This window comes from Triturus cristatus, chromosome 8, assembly GCF_964204655.1.
Source record: "Triturus cristatus chromosome 8, aTriCri1.1, whole genome shotgun sequence".
NCBI classification, from domain to species: domain Eukaryota; kingdom Metazoa; phylum Chordata; class Amphibia; order Caudata; family Salamandridae; genus Triturus; species Triturus cristatus.
In genome coordinates, this window is record NC_140591.1 from 1,133,002,263 (window position 1) to 1,133,017,684 (window position 15,422).

A 15,422-nucleotide genomic window follows, 5' to 3' on the forward strand; every position below is an offset into this window, starting at 1 on the left:
GACACTACATTTTCATTTTGGGATATTGCCTTGATATGGGGCCATGGGTGAGATGGAAAAGTCGATGTATACCCCTAGGGACTTTCGTTCTCACAATTTATATTGAACCATTGCAAAGCTTCTTATTGCTCTGAAGGTGAAGGCATCTGCCTCTATTAAAATGGCGCTGAAAGCCCCAGTCTGTAAGCAGGGCATTATCATACGAAATTCTGGAGTTTCTAATTTAAACACGCTACTCTAGGGTAAAAGTACAATTTTTTGATAACAGTACACATAAGAGATTTTGCTTCAAAAATCTATATAAGTATGTATGTGTGTGGTATTTCTAGAGCATGAACGTAGCCAAAAGATACTGTAGCACTGTACATGGTCAAAGACAAGCAAAAAGTCAATGAGTAAGAGGAGAGGAAGCTGGGTTGTGGATGGTTAATGCATTGTTATGCAATGTCCTTTAAAGAGGTGAGTCTTCAACTCTTTCCTAAACTGGAGCAGCTTTGGGCCGGTCCAGATGGTTATAGGGATGTTGCTCAAGATCCTGGGTGCATAGATGGAAAATGACTGCTGTCTTGTTTATTCTATTTTACACTTCCTAATCTAGAGGCTGATGATACCTAGGGTGCAGGTGTGCAGAGATTCACAAATGATGGTGACCTTGTCTACAGGATAAGTTGGGTGCTGGATGTGATAGATTTATAAATGATGTAGCTGGTTTTGAAGATGGAGCGAGCCAGGAAGGGGAGGCAATGGAGTTCCATCAGGATGGGGGTGATATGATCATATTTCTTCAGGCCCTGGAAGAGACATGCTGCAGCATGTAGGATGCCCCTTAGGGAGACAGTGTGGAGTCTGGGAATCCGTAGAGTAGGGCAACACCACCAGCCATATGCAAGACTAGGAGGGCTTGAAAAGTAGTTCTGAAGTCACGTTCTAAACAAAAATACTTTTAACTTTCTTTAGAAGTAGTAAAGCTTCAACTGGCACATCCTTAATCCTGCAAATTAGTCTTGCTCTGGAAATGGAGTGGCACAAAATGTTGGGACCACCTACAAAATACATTGAAATCTTTAGCTACGGTCCACCCTTAAGCATGTCACTCCCATTCCAAAGAAAATTCCTCACATATAATAACAGCAGGATTCTGCACACCGCTTCTATTGAAGTTCAGATGAGATTCCAACGGCTGGGGCTCTCATTCTAAATGCCACATGTGTTCTCTCTGCAGATAATGTTTGGGTTCTTGGTGGCATTAGCAATAGGAGATATTAATCTGTCAATGTCTGAGGTCTTTAAGATTAGCTACAGAAAAATGCACTAATCTATTTTTCGCACCCACAAATTAAATGATGCTTGTAAACAAGAATTTTCATCACTTGGCAGGACCATTCTCACCCTAACCACACAGGAGCAAATCACAATAGTCACAATAATCATTCTTATGTTGATTATCTTCCTTTTCAGCAACTTTGTTGCTGTGGCCTACTGCTAGTGTCTTGGGCCTTTAGTTTTAATGATGGTGTGCGTATGACCCACTGCCAGTTTCTCAAGCACTCAGGGGCAGATTTACAAGCCCCTTCCGCCTCTTTTACGCCACTGTTGCGTCACTTTTGTGACGCAGCGGCGGCGCAAAACCAGCGTCATGCTGCGTTGTATTTACAACGTGACGCATCTGGGAGATGCGTCACGTTGTAAAGCCCTGTGCCAGAAGTAGGCGTTCCTGCGCGGGGGGGGGGGCGCTCCGTCACAGGAACGCCTCTTAAAAGTGGCTGAGTGAAATCTACAAGATTTCACTCAGTCACTTTTGAGCCCATGCTGCGTCAAAACCCTGCGCCTGCTTGAAGCAGGCGTAAGGATTGACGCAGCACTGTGAAGATAGGGCACCCCAAAGTCTTGCTGGAGCTGCATCGCGCTTGCGACGCAACTCCAGCAATGCCCTGCCTTTACGGCACAGATGCGTCACGCATCTGCCTGTTTTTTGCCCCATGGTGCGCCGCATTGTAAATGCGGCGCATCCATGGTGGCGGAGCCCTGACGCACAATAACTGGCGCATCCCTGCTGAGATGCAGGGATGTGTCAGTTATTGTAAATCTGCCCCTAAGTTTTAATGACACAGTGTAGCTGTGGCCTATTGACAGTGTCTGGTACCCTCAGCTTTAATGACACATTGTGGCTGTAGCCTACTGCAAGCATCTGGGGTCATCAGTTTAATGACACCTCGTGGTTGTGGTCTGCTGCCAGTTTCTGTGGCCCTTACTTTTAATGACTGTGTGGTTACGGCATTCTATCAGTGTCTGGGACCATCTTCCCCTCTTTGGATCTCTTCCTACTTGAATTATTGAGCCTGATGCCTTGAGTGACTAGATACTATTCTCCACAGAGACATAGGTGATTGAGCGACATGCCTGAGGGGGGGGGTAGGAGTTGAATAGGGGAGGGTGGGAAGGGGAGGAGGGGGAGGGGAGTGTTTCGTTATTTTATTGTTTGCTGAGATTTTTGTGAGTTAGTACTGGAACGGACAATTGAGATGTCGATCTCCCGTCACAGGGATATAGGGCATAGCTCACCTGAGGACTCTGATTTGACTGCCGAATACTGTTACCCTTTTGTGAGAGGGCCATGCGTGGCGAGAATCCGTAACTGGAAATGTGCAACCAGCAGATATGATTGCCGATAACTGTTGTCAACAACATGATGGAAGCTCTAAAATCCCATTGTATTGCTCCTGTTTGATTGGCTATTACTTAATAAAATCTGTTTACAAAAAAAAAAAAAATCAGTGTCTGGGACCATCGTGTTTAATGGCACAGTCTGGGTGTGGCCTATTGTCAGAGTCTGTATCACTCAGTTTAATAACATCAGGTGCTCTGTACTTCTGGCAGTCTATACAGACATTATTTTAAATAACAGTGAGTTTCTGGTATGGTTCCATCCTCTTGAGCCCTGTGGAGGAACTGCTGAGTGTCAGGATCCCATAAGGTGGCACTAGCCCCACACTCTAGATGCTGCAGCAGTGTATTTAACAACTTTCTTGGTGGATAACATGTAGGTGTGCACAGACGTCGGAGCCCCCAAATGGGTGCTTTGGACTGTCTGAAAGAACATAAACAGTTAATACATCAGAGGATTACTTTTGTTGGCAAGTAAATGGAGCTGTCCTAGTACCCAAAGTCTAGAATGAGGGAGATTATTTTAGAGAAGTTGTACAGTCCACTTCAATTTTTTACATCACAGTCAAAGTCCTTACTAGCAGAGTGAGAAGGAACATACCAGCATTAATCCATAAAAATCAGGTGGTGCTCTTGCCTGGACGTTCTTTGTGTAATCAGATGCACACACGTATGCATCTTTTGTGACAATGCAGGAATGATGAAGATGAGCTCACCCTGTCCCTCGACACCAAGAAGGCTTTTAGTAAAATGGAGTGGGGGTACCTTTTTTCAGAGAATGTCCTGAATGGGGATTAGCCCTTGGTTTATCAATATGACAAAGTGGCTATATCATAGTCCTACTGCTAAGATCAACTGTAATGATTTTCTATCTGACCCCTTTCACATTTAGAGAGGAACCTTCAAGGCTGCCCCTTGTACCCCCTACTCTTCCTGATCGCCCTAGAACCTTTGGGTAGCACCATTTGGGCATCAGTGGATAGTCAGGGTATTTCTAACACAACCGGAAATTTCAAATTAATGTTGTATGCTGATGACGTATTGCTGACATTCTCTTTACCGAGGACATCCATTCCAGCACTCATGTCAACCATCTCAGTCTTTTCAGAATTCTCAGGCTACAAAACTAAATGGAGCAAAGCCAAGCTCTTCCTATGGCCAAGCATACTACATCTGTATCCTTGAGAAATCAACCATCTGTGTGGCTGAATACAGACAATCAAAAAAGGGGGTGACGCCCAGTTTCAACTATGTCCTAAGTTGGCTTCTGATCTCTGTTCCTTAGTATCTGTTGATACGATCCACCATCAAATCAACCATCAAATGGCAGCCAAACGCCCAAACTAGTGTAATTGCGACTCCATGCTACCACTTCATCAGGAGGCCTCCACCTACCGAAAACAGAACTTTATTATGTAGCTCAACATCTTTAATAATTAGCCTAACATTTCTTCCCAGAACTGGAGACAACTGGAAAACCATGTTCTAAGTCACACCATACTTATGAGTTTGACTCTTATATTATTGAACTATATATGAGTATCTGATCAGTGTTCTATCAACGTCTTTACAATGAGGAAGTTCCAATTCATGTATCCCCTGTTTGATGGCATATTGATGGGTAGGTTAATTTACTATTCCAACTCCAGTCCACTTAACAGTAGGGAAGGTGTTGGGATAGTAAACTACACTATTTGTAATGTTAGCACGCCATCTAGCGCAAGTCGATGTAAAGACTTGCGTTGTAATGGCATCGCGTGGTTACATCGCGTTCGTTGTAAAAGTTTCGTTGTAATGGTAGTGCGTTGTAAAAGTTTTGTTGTAAAGGTTGTTTACCCCTTATTCACCAGACACCTGGGTCACTTGAGTTTCGTGTGTGATTTGCAGTGTCACTCATGCAATCATTTCATTGATTTTAAATGAATGACACTCACGGAGTATGTTTTAAGAACACTTTTTATGCCAGTTGAGTTGTCACTCAATAGATAATCAACAATGTCGGTTTTATTTTTGTTTACATTAGGAACCCCCCTTTTTTAGGTCTAGCCTAGTGCAGCGCGCATGCGCTGCCCCATGGGGAGGCCTCTTGGAATCACTCTAGACTTTCTCAAAACTTGTCAGTGTGATTTTTCAACTTCCACACATTCTACTGGCCTTTGCGTGTGGCTTTCAAAAATGAAAGCACCCAATTGGCCAAAGGTGGGTGCATGTCCCACCTTTTCTGTAAATGTTCACTGCCACAGCCTCCAGCTGTCGGGAGCGAGCAGCGGTGAGCAGGGTGCCAACTGCATTCCTCGTCGTAGATCATTAAACACAGTGCGGTCACACGCAGCTGGAACCGGGCAACTTGTTTTAAATTCTCATCAACTCGAATAATTTGAGGGCATGTCTCTGACGAGCTAGTGAGACCAGGGGTGCCTTTAATGTTGAAAAGCGCGTGTAGGAGAAGATAGCCAAGGCTATTTGCTCCAGTTAGAGTGTAAATTTGAATAAACAGTGCTTAACCGGTAATCGCCGATTGCTTAGCATGGGTGACGCAGGCGACGTCCATGACGTGCTCTTTTTGCCATTGTCTGCATGTGGTTCCCATGCCAAAGGGAGGCAAGAGAGGCTGCCCCGCGATGGTGTGTTTTTGTGACACCTTGAATGGGCGGCAGCGCTGCGGCTTAACGGTGCTTATGATCTGTAACAAGCAAGAAGGCAGTGGAGTGTGAATCTTTTAATTGCACGCGTATGGTCGAGAACACAATGTAATAATGAGGGTGGAGTAACTGCAAATCTGTTCTTGACATAACTCCTACATTACTTAACATTACTTACATAACACACTTACGAAGAATGAGGACAGAAGAACGCAGTACCTGACCACGCTTTGGCAAATTAACTACACCTGGTGTCTGCCGCAAACTAAAAGATGGGCAGCAGGGCTTTAAGTAGGATGAAACAAGCATCTGTAATGCAATAGGTCTTGCATGTACACGCGTTATTGGCGTTGTAAATGACAATGCCTTTTGTTTAGGTTTTGGTTTTTAAAACATAAATAAAAGACATTGTCATTTACAATACCAACAGCTTAAACTCTCGCTAATGCGAGACCTTTTGCATTCCAAATGCTTGTGTTAACCTGGAAACACTATCAGTTTTACAATTGAACTCCTTAACTACTGTTGGGAAAGACGCCGGTTTTCTTTTGCAGTATTTACTCTAGTGGATAAGGCGGTAAGATTTAGCAGGTAGGAGAGGAATGTCACATTTCTAATGATTCACTCTAACCTCTGTTGTATTTTACTTTTCAAGCTCCACGAATTGGCAGTGATGTCATCTGACTTTTTCATTTTTTAAAGCAACACACAATGTGGCAAAGAAACTACAAGGGGAGATGTAGTAATGTTGTGGCAAACTACTTTGTGTGTTTCTGTAATTTGCACGTTTGTCGCAATGTCTGTTGTTGTGGTAGGCGGGTAGAGTACCAGAAAACAGGTGGATGAATACTACTTGAGCGATGGGGCTTAAAATTGTTGTGGGTAATTATGGAAAAACTCTTAAAACCTAGAGATGCGTTTCCCCTTTTCAGTGATGATGGGTGTGTGTGTCTTAAGTAGAATCGCACATTTCTGTTAACTAAAGTAGGTCAGAGGGACTCTTTGCAGTGACCGGAAGTGGCTAAAGGTCAGCCGGGGTGCATCTTCAGTTTCTGCCTGAAGGACCGGTAATTTGCCTTCATGCACTTCTAAGGGGTGTGAACCCAAATGGCTGGGTCCCTGTTTATGCGTTTGTGAGACGTGGGATAACGTAGGCCCACCACCCACAATGTCATCTGTGCATATCGTTTCTAATCCTAGTGGTTTATTTGATAACATGATGTATTCTGGGTGTTGTAGTTTTGGTTTGATTAATTGTATGGATGCATCTGCTAGCAATGATATGTAGTGATGCAGTGGTAATTTCACTGTAATTTCTCAATGCAAAACCTCATTTACCTCCAATTCACCGCTGAAAAGGTACTGGACCCTTGCCACTGTATATTACCTTCAGGAGACTTTACATAAACGTGAAAAATCAAAAATGCATTTAATATTTAAGCCAATTAAGAGAGTTGTGAGTATTTTAAAGGGTTTTATTTTCTTAGTTAAAAGTGAAGTTTTTCTGACCCTTTATTCATTAGTCAAATATCAATCAGGTTACAGAATTTGGAAATTAGGAAAATAGCATTAATACAGAACATATTACAGTCTGCATATAAGCATCACATGTAGAAAAGAAAATGTGGTGCAAAATGTCAGTCAAAACTCTTAAAGAGTTTCTAAAAAAAAAGAGTGAGTCTTGCAAGGCTAATCAATAATTAATAAATGGCAAAAATCTCCCATAAAGAGAAATAAATGCATAGGACAAATACATCTTTTCAAAACTAATTAATTAGTCAAAGAATAAACTTAAAGTTTTAGCATATAAATCCCAACCTTCTATCAGCTGCATTTCTCTGCCCTGGTCGGTTCAAGTCTGCATCTCTGTGCTTCACAAAGAGGCGCTGCTCCTGAAAACGCCCCTCCTTTACAAACCACAGAGGAATTATTATATATTTTTTTTAAATGTATTTTTATTTGCTTTTCAGAACATTCATACAAACAATGCGATCAAAGCCCAGCACTTACAAGAGGCATAGCAAGGCACAGCTTCGTACCGCCAATTCTAATCTGTACTAACAGTGGTATAGCTCCCCCTACAACCCTGTGGAGTAGTCCCCTGTAATTCCTCCAGCCAGTGTCCACCTTCCGGCAGCTGGCTCAGGTATAATTCACGGATGCTTCACTCACAAGGCTCCTTGGTGCTATCGATACCAGTAAACCAAAACCTAGTTACTACCCTATAGTATGACCCTCCCCTCGCCCCCATCCCCTTCCCTCCCCCCCTCCGGCATGACTTATTGAGTGGATACATGTCAAGGCACCCACTTACAAACCACAGAGGAATGTGATCTGACTTGCCAAAAATATGAGGTACAAGGACTCTCTGAAAAATATGAGCAAAAGGCCCCCCACCTCCCTCTGTTTCTCCTCGGACGCAATCTCCACCCAGGCTGCACCTGCAACGATCACGTACCTAACCCATATGATGTCTAGCCTCATCTGCTGCCTCTCCTCTCTCCTAAAGCTAAGGCTTAAGACTTAAGGCTAACACGCCCCCTATGGGGTCATTATTTATACTCTAATTCTTTGCAGACTACACTAATAATTGTTTCAGATTCAGAGAAATTCGCACTGTGATTGGTTACCATAGATGACATGAGGGTCTCACCATCCTGTTCTCATTGCAAATTCCAAACCATACTGGTTTTAACAAAAGAAGCGTTAATAATTAATACAATCATATATTTCAGCAACATTTACTAGGAAAAAAATTTCGGTCTATATTTTCCTTCCTGCCACATTGCACGCAGGATAAGCACATTCCACAAACACTGGTACATTGGCACGGTAACAAGAATGTACAGTTCACATTGGCCTTGACTCCTTCTGTACTTGAGGCACTTGGCAGTCCTGCGAAAGCGTTTTTCAGCATGATTCTCAGCCATGTTGAATTCTTAGGCAGCCATTTATCTTAAGCCCAAAAATAAAACAAACACAAAAATAGTATTCATTTACGAAATAGAGCCCATTCTGTTTACCTCCCCATACTAATACCTTGTATTATTTTTCCTAGCAAAGGCTATTAGTTTAAAGCAGCTTTTCTATTATTTGTGCACAACATGCACAAATGTGCAATGTACAACATAGCATAAAACATGCACCACTGCAAATTTTCAAAGCAAAGCAGTTAATATATACTTATAGCAACTTGCTCTAATGTTTTAGATAGCTTTTCATGCAAAATGCTTTAGCCCCATGTGTAGTGATAGTGCATGGTTAATTTAATACTCATTATAAAAAGATGTGTTGTGAACTGAATACGCATTGTTAAAATATGCAACGAAGCCAAAGTCTCTTAAGACAGGAATAGGGAGTGTAGATTACAAGGAAAATGAGCTGGGAATAGAGAACACATTCAATGATTATCTTCACAGCTAAAGAGGCCACTAAAATCGCAAGTTTTCTCTACACTGCAAAAACACATGTTAATTCAGCACAAGCATTTCAGACTTGAAAGCATTGACCAGGCCTCATTTTATGTCTTTCACTTTGCTTTGCACCAAAAGTGCCACTTTTAATAAGCATTTGTATAGGCCTCATTTCATGTTTCAGGTGCCATGTGTTTTCCACTTCTGTGTCGTTTTAAATGCAGTCTGTCTGAAGCACAAAAATAAAACAATGCCTAATCTTGATGAAATCTAGCTCTATCAGTAGCACAGCCCGACTAGAATCATAGAGTTATAACAACAAGGTGTGAGGTGCAAACACTAGCGTCTTAATTATTTCATTTGTTTTTGATGTGTTAATTGTGAAGTTTTTTTCTTTAGTTGCAAACATATGCATGCCGCCTTAGATGGCAATCATTTTGTTTTGTCTTTCAAAGTTTAGTGGCTATTGCATGTCTGTAAAAATAATTAATTCGATAAATGAAATGTACAGGTTTGGTAGTGCCAGACCTATTGGCGTTGACAAAGCCTGTTTGTTATAAGTATTTGCCTGATTTATAGAGAGGAAACCAACCCAGCAGCGCAGCATTAGAATTGTCTTCTAAGCCACATTCGTCTCCCCACCACAGCATTAAGACCATCTCAAAGGCCATTATCATTGTCTTTGTAGCAAAGAAAAGGATGTAAGTTTTTCATAGTGAGGGACGGACTTCAGAGCAGGTTTAGAGAGTTTAGACTGTTTATTATTTAATTCATTTTTATCACAAAATAGGCAATTTCAAAAAATTTGGTTCAGCACCATCACATCATCACTTCAGCACATCATCAACATAGCATCAGCAGAGCACCACCTCCTCATCAGTGTACCACCACCGGAGTACCACCACCAGTGCAGCACCAACTCAACATCAGCACAGCACCACCTAAACATCAGCACAGCACCATCTGTGTATCAGCACAGCACCACCTGCACAATACCACCTCAGCACCAATTCAGCCCCACCTCAGCACCAGCGCAGCCCCACCTCAGCACCCACGCAGCACCTACGCCGCTCTACTTAGTCATCAGTCCAACACCACCTGAGCATCACTTCAGCCAGCACCAACTCAGCATCACTCAGCACCACCTGAGCACCAGCTCCCCATCACCACCTAAGCATCACTCAGCACCAGGACAGCATCACTCAGCGCCACCTCATCTCCAGCGCAGCATCTCCTCAGCAACACCACAGCAACACTTCAGCATCAGCACAGCACCACCTCCGCATCACTGCATCACCGCCAACTCAGCACCAGTGCAGCACCATTTCAGCAACAACTCAGCACCACTTAACCATTTGAGCAACACCACTGCAGCATCACCTCAGCAGCAGTTCAGTACCAACGCAGCACCACTTCAACATCAGTGCAACACCACCTCAGCATCAGCACAGCATCGCATCAGCGTGGCGTCACCACAGCCAGAAACAACCGAGCATCACTCAGTACCACCTGAGCACCAGTACAGCACCACCGCCACAGCATCACTCAGCACCACCTCAGCATCACTCTGCACCACCTCAGTATCACTGAACATCACCACACCACCACCTCAGCACCTCCTCTTCATCACTCACTACCACCTAAGTATCATTCAGAATCATCTGAGCATCACCTCCGCACCATCACCTCAGCATCACTCAGCACCACCTCAATCTGCCCTAGGACTCTGGCATCTTTTGATTCCCCCCTAGTGTCCCTCCGTTGCTCGTGTTGTATTTCAGGTGCTGTTTCTCAATCTCCACCCTTCCATTGTTTATGTCCCCCCCCCCCCACAACAAACAAAAAAAGTATAACAAGCATTAGAACAGGCTGGTAAACGTCCCCAGCATTGCAAGAACAAAAAAACTACAACACATTTTTGGAGTTGATTCTATTTTTAATAGGGCAGTTCAGCTGTACATATTGGCTTCTTGGTTATATATAAAGTGACAAAAATGCTTATAACACTTTTTTATTATAACTTTTCAACATGCTGCACAGCAGCCACAATGCTCCACACCATTGATTAAAGACATTGGCAAAGCCAATAGCTCCAGCAAAACACTTGTAAAGTACCAAAGGTGAGACCTATTGGCCATGCTAATGCTTGTTCTTGTATGCCTCTTGTCTAGGTAGGCATTTCCTTTTTGCCAATTGTGCATTTGGACTCTTATAACTAGAATTGAGAGACAGTGATCCTTTTTTGCTCAATGTAAGCCCTTGACCTTTAAAGGCATATAAATGACAGAAACATTTCGGCTGAGAATGGATGTATGGGCCATTAAGCCCTTTAACTATTCACCCCTAAACCTGTATGCTTTTTTATCAGTACCTGGTGTACCCATTAACAACAAGCATTGGCATAGCCAATAGGTCTCGCCTTTGGGACCGTATAAGTGTTTATACATGCAACAGTTGCTGTTGTTGCACCAAGGATATTGTGCTGGATAACTAAACACTTATAAGATCCCAAAGGCGAGACCTATTGGCTATGCCAATGCTTGTTTCTTTAAGCCATAGATGTTGAATAGGTGAAACCTGTTGGCTTTGGTAGTGGAAATATATGGGACATGAACAGAGTACAAAGGCACTGAGAAGACACACTGGATTCTGAATGGAGCTAGATTTGGGGCCATTTGCCAGTGAAGGCGATGTAAGATAGTGAAGATGTGCAAGATAACATGTGTGAGTACAAGTTTGTAATTGTGGCCCGGTCTGAAATTATATGTTTCCTGAATTGTGTTGGTGATTGATAAAAGAACAATTTGAGCAGTGTGGGTGGAATTGAGGTTATTTGAAGACGAAATCATACAAGATAAAAATAACTCATATCATATGTGGGGGCCCTGAAGAAGTGGCAGGACAGATGGGGCAACAAAGAGTGACTCCTATTTGCATGCAAACTAAAAGCAAGACCGGTGTGAGGAAAAAATAGCAGAGGTGTAACACACTGATGGATGACAAGAGAGTCCTAACTAGTGCATTCAGGACCTTGTAGTCAGGCCACTATAATAAAGAGTGACAATACATATCTGGAACAACCTCTGATAGTCGAACACGCTGCAGAGTTAGGACTTCCCGCTGAGGTGGAGAAGGAAGCGATCATTATTGTAAAGCAGACAAGCGTGCGCCTCACGCTGAAAGTTTAAGAAAAAAAAAGGCATGCAGGCTGTAGCGGGAGAGAGAGGCGGAGGGGTGCACCCACGAGTGGTGCGTGCGCGCTGGGGAGATCAGTCTGCTCTTTTTCAAAGCACATAATCATGCTTGTGGTGCGCCACTGCGCGCTACCGCAAGCCGTATGCCGCCACAAGCACGAGTATGTGCTTTGAAAAAGAGTTGCACGACGGCTAAAGGTCTCCTATGCAGCGCACGCGCGCTGCATAGGCGAGACCTAAAGAGGATATAATTGGGGGTTTACCTTTAGATATTGTTTTATCTTCATCTGGATCCCCTGGTTATCCAGCATTCATTATATTAAAGAACTCCTCCATGTTGGGGTTGAGTCCGCCCTGGTAGTACCATCTTACCAGGGTGGGAAGAGGTCACCAACAATGAAGCATGCCACAAGATGTAGGTGAGGCCTCATCTTCCAATTTGGTTGCCATATTTGCCCATATAAGGTATCCAGTAATGACCATCATATTTTTGTGTGTTTATGAACATTGGAGATCACCTCTGCCTCAATGTTCAAAGAATGGCCAGAAGCAATGATGCAGATGGCAGTTCACAAACACTTGATCAATAAACTGAATTAACAAGTGAAAGAATTTAAAGATATTTGTGGGGCATATATACGTTACTTACTTTCATAGGGGGTTCTCTAACGAATAGACTTCTCTACTAGAATGGATCAACACAAATGTGTGTGACTCAGGATGCACCCTCAGTAACGATGCTGGTCAATCTTATTTTGTCGTCCATATCCCTTTTTTTCTTTTCTTTGAAGCCCTGTAATGTGGCAATAGGGTAGGGGTGTTTACAATATTTTGATGCATCATCCTGTCTTTAAACATGGGTAATGTGTGGTAAATGTTAACTTTGAATACATGCTTATTATCAATATGTAATAAAAAAGATTGATGGCAATTTTTACATCACAATGAAAGATTATGCCTACGCGGACGGGTTGGAGACAGAGTTAGAGATGCAAAGAGAAGGAGATTAATCCATAGGGGTGGAGGGAGGAGCGGGTGGGGGGGGCTGGTGAGAGACAATCTGGCACATTTTATGGCATAAGCCTCACTAGTATCTGCAAGATTCCTGCCTGTAGAGGACATGGCTGAATGTCCAATCTAAGCGCTCCTGTACAAGATCAGCAGAATATCCCCAAAAAATAAGGTTACTGGATATCAAATCAAACCCCATCCCATTATTTTGAGCTGCATTAGAGTATATTGTGCTATTTCCAGTGCTTTAAATGGTCCAGTATTGAGTACCAGCACTTTTTTATTTTGAGAGGGAAAGTACCCACACTTTTTAAGAGAGACATAATACTTTTAATTGGAGAGTACCAGCACTTCTCTGAAATAGGCAGGTACTCTGTTACAGAGTACCTGCACTTCTGTCTTTCCATTTCCTATTTCCCTAGTGATGCTTTCTCCAGAACCTTCTTGAGTTAATAGACTTTCATGACTGCAGTTCTTTAAATTCTGGACACGTGTATGTCCAGTGTGTGTGTGTGTGTGAGTGCGTGCGTGTGCGTGTGTGCGTGCACGCTCACATAGCAGGTTATTTTCTGCAAAAAGTGTGGCTTGAGCTCATAACTTTGAAGCTGGATCATAAAATAAACATCTATGCCCTCTTTCATTCTTTCCAGCAGGCAGCAGAGAGATCCGCGCTCGGAGTCCAGTCTGACAGGTACAGTTTGTCATTTTTATGAGCTATAAATTGCTTTATGAAACGCTGAGCTCTATTTATGGTGGCAAATAACTCATCATCGTTTTTTTGTCCCCAAGTGTCGGTACTCTGGAATGTTAAACATTTCCACGTTTGGCACCATCTTGTCACACGTGCTATTTTCTGCAGCACATATTGTGGTTGTTTTCTGGTGATTTTTGTGGTTTAGTCAAAGAATAGATTCAGGCAAAAAGCTGCAATCAAATCGAAAATTCTAAATATTTTGTAGGGAGTGATTTCTCCACTCAGCCACAGATTCGAAAACGTATTTATGTGACACTGTCATTATTAGATTTTACTATTCAAAAGGAGACATAGCCCTATAGGCCCAGGTATAATAATATATGTTCTGGTATATGCATTTGTTCTCAAGGATTGTCGCATGTGCTACGGTATAGGCCCATATGTGCAGGCATCTCTTCAAATGCTCATCTATACACTGGGCCACGGGAATTATGCAATATTGAGTCCGCTGTTTTTTCCGCATAATTATGGATATGTCGCAGTTGGCATATAATCAATCAACTGCTGTATAATCTGCAGATTTTAACACAAATTTTTGGTTTCTAGCTGAAACGGATCAAAAGTTACTTAAAACGCAACAACACGTGTTGAGCAGTGGAATGTCTTGTGCAACAGTTGACAGGTTATCTTTCTGTTGCCTCCCCTGCTGCAGAATTCTAGCAGGCCTTACTTTGCAACACACTTGCAGGTGTAGCCCGTGTGCAAAGGTATCGATCCACATGCTTAGGTGTAGCCCCATATACAAGCATGACCTGATCTCACTGCACATCCCAGGTATGTACACATTTCTCCTTATGCACAGATATAGTCCTTTTGAACAAGTATTGCATCACATATTTAGGAATTCTCCTACATGCATGCTTTGCCCCATTTGAGTAGGGGTAGCACAATATATTAGGGCTAGCAAAATATATTTAACCACAGCCTGAAATAATACTCCTACATTTATGCATATTCATAGACGTAAACCATATAGTAAGATCCATGACACACCTTTATGTACAAGCTTGTTATTACAGCTGCCTCCACCACTCTTTATTAAGATTTGTTTATGACTGGTAGATGGTCTACAAACCATTAGAGGCCTACCTCCCCAGGAGTCAAGGAGGCTTTTTACCAGTGGCGTAATGATTTTTTTTTTTTTTAAACAAACTTTATTAGGTCACAGAACAAAATGCAGTCAATCCCCGTCCCCCATAGTCCTTCCCCCAGCCAAATCAGGACATCTTGCAATAATCACCCCAGCACATAAGCTACATCTGTACAGCATTCACCTCAATAATGTCCGTGCTACTAGGTAGTGCATCCACAGGAGTAATCCACCATGAGTGTGCGAGACAGCCAAAATACCCCCCACCCCATCTCCCAACATCCCCCCCAACGAGCCCCTCCTCCCTACCCACCCACCCAAGCATGTCGCCCGTACCTATCAGAAGTACATGTACATCAAAACCTCAGTCACCACCCGTCGAGTCCGCCTCCCGGCAATCCCAACAGACAGTACCGCAAGAGCAGAGGGGGGAAGCCCTGTATAGTGCACTCAAGGAACCGGGGTCCCGTCATCCCCCACCGGATCACCCCCATCCCCCATAACCGAACATTTGAACAAGTCCAGGAGAGCCATCCATGCCCGGGCCCATTCGTGCGATCTTTCATTGTCACTGCGTCGAGCCAAGCACAATCTATAAGTCCCCTCACTTCCCGCCCATTTCTCCATTTCCCTAGCCCACCGTAAGAAATTAGG

The 15,422-nt window shown here is 43.1% G+C and overlaps 1 protein-coding gene across 1 annotated transcript in view; it reads left to right on the forward strand.

The window, feature by feature from the left end:
• AFF3 (ALF transcription elongation factor 3) overlaps positions 1-15,422 on the forward strand; it is a 1,727,663-nt gene that overhangs the window by 1,330,894 nt on the left and 381,347 nt on the right. The window contains exon 9 of the mRNA XM_085622771.1: positions 13,575-13,615. Within this exon, the coding sequence (XP_085478897.1) occupies positions 13,575-13,615 (41 nt within the window). The remainder of the gene's footprint in view (positions 1-13,574; positions 13,616-15,422) is intronic.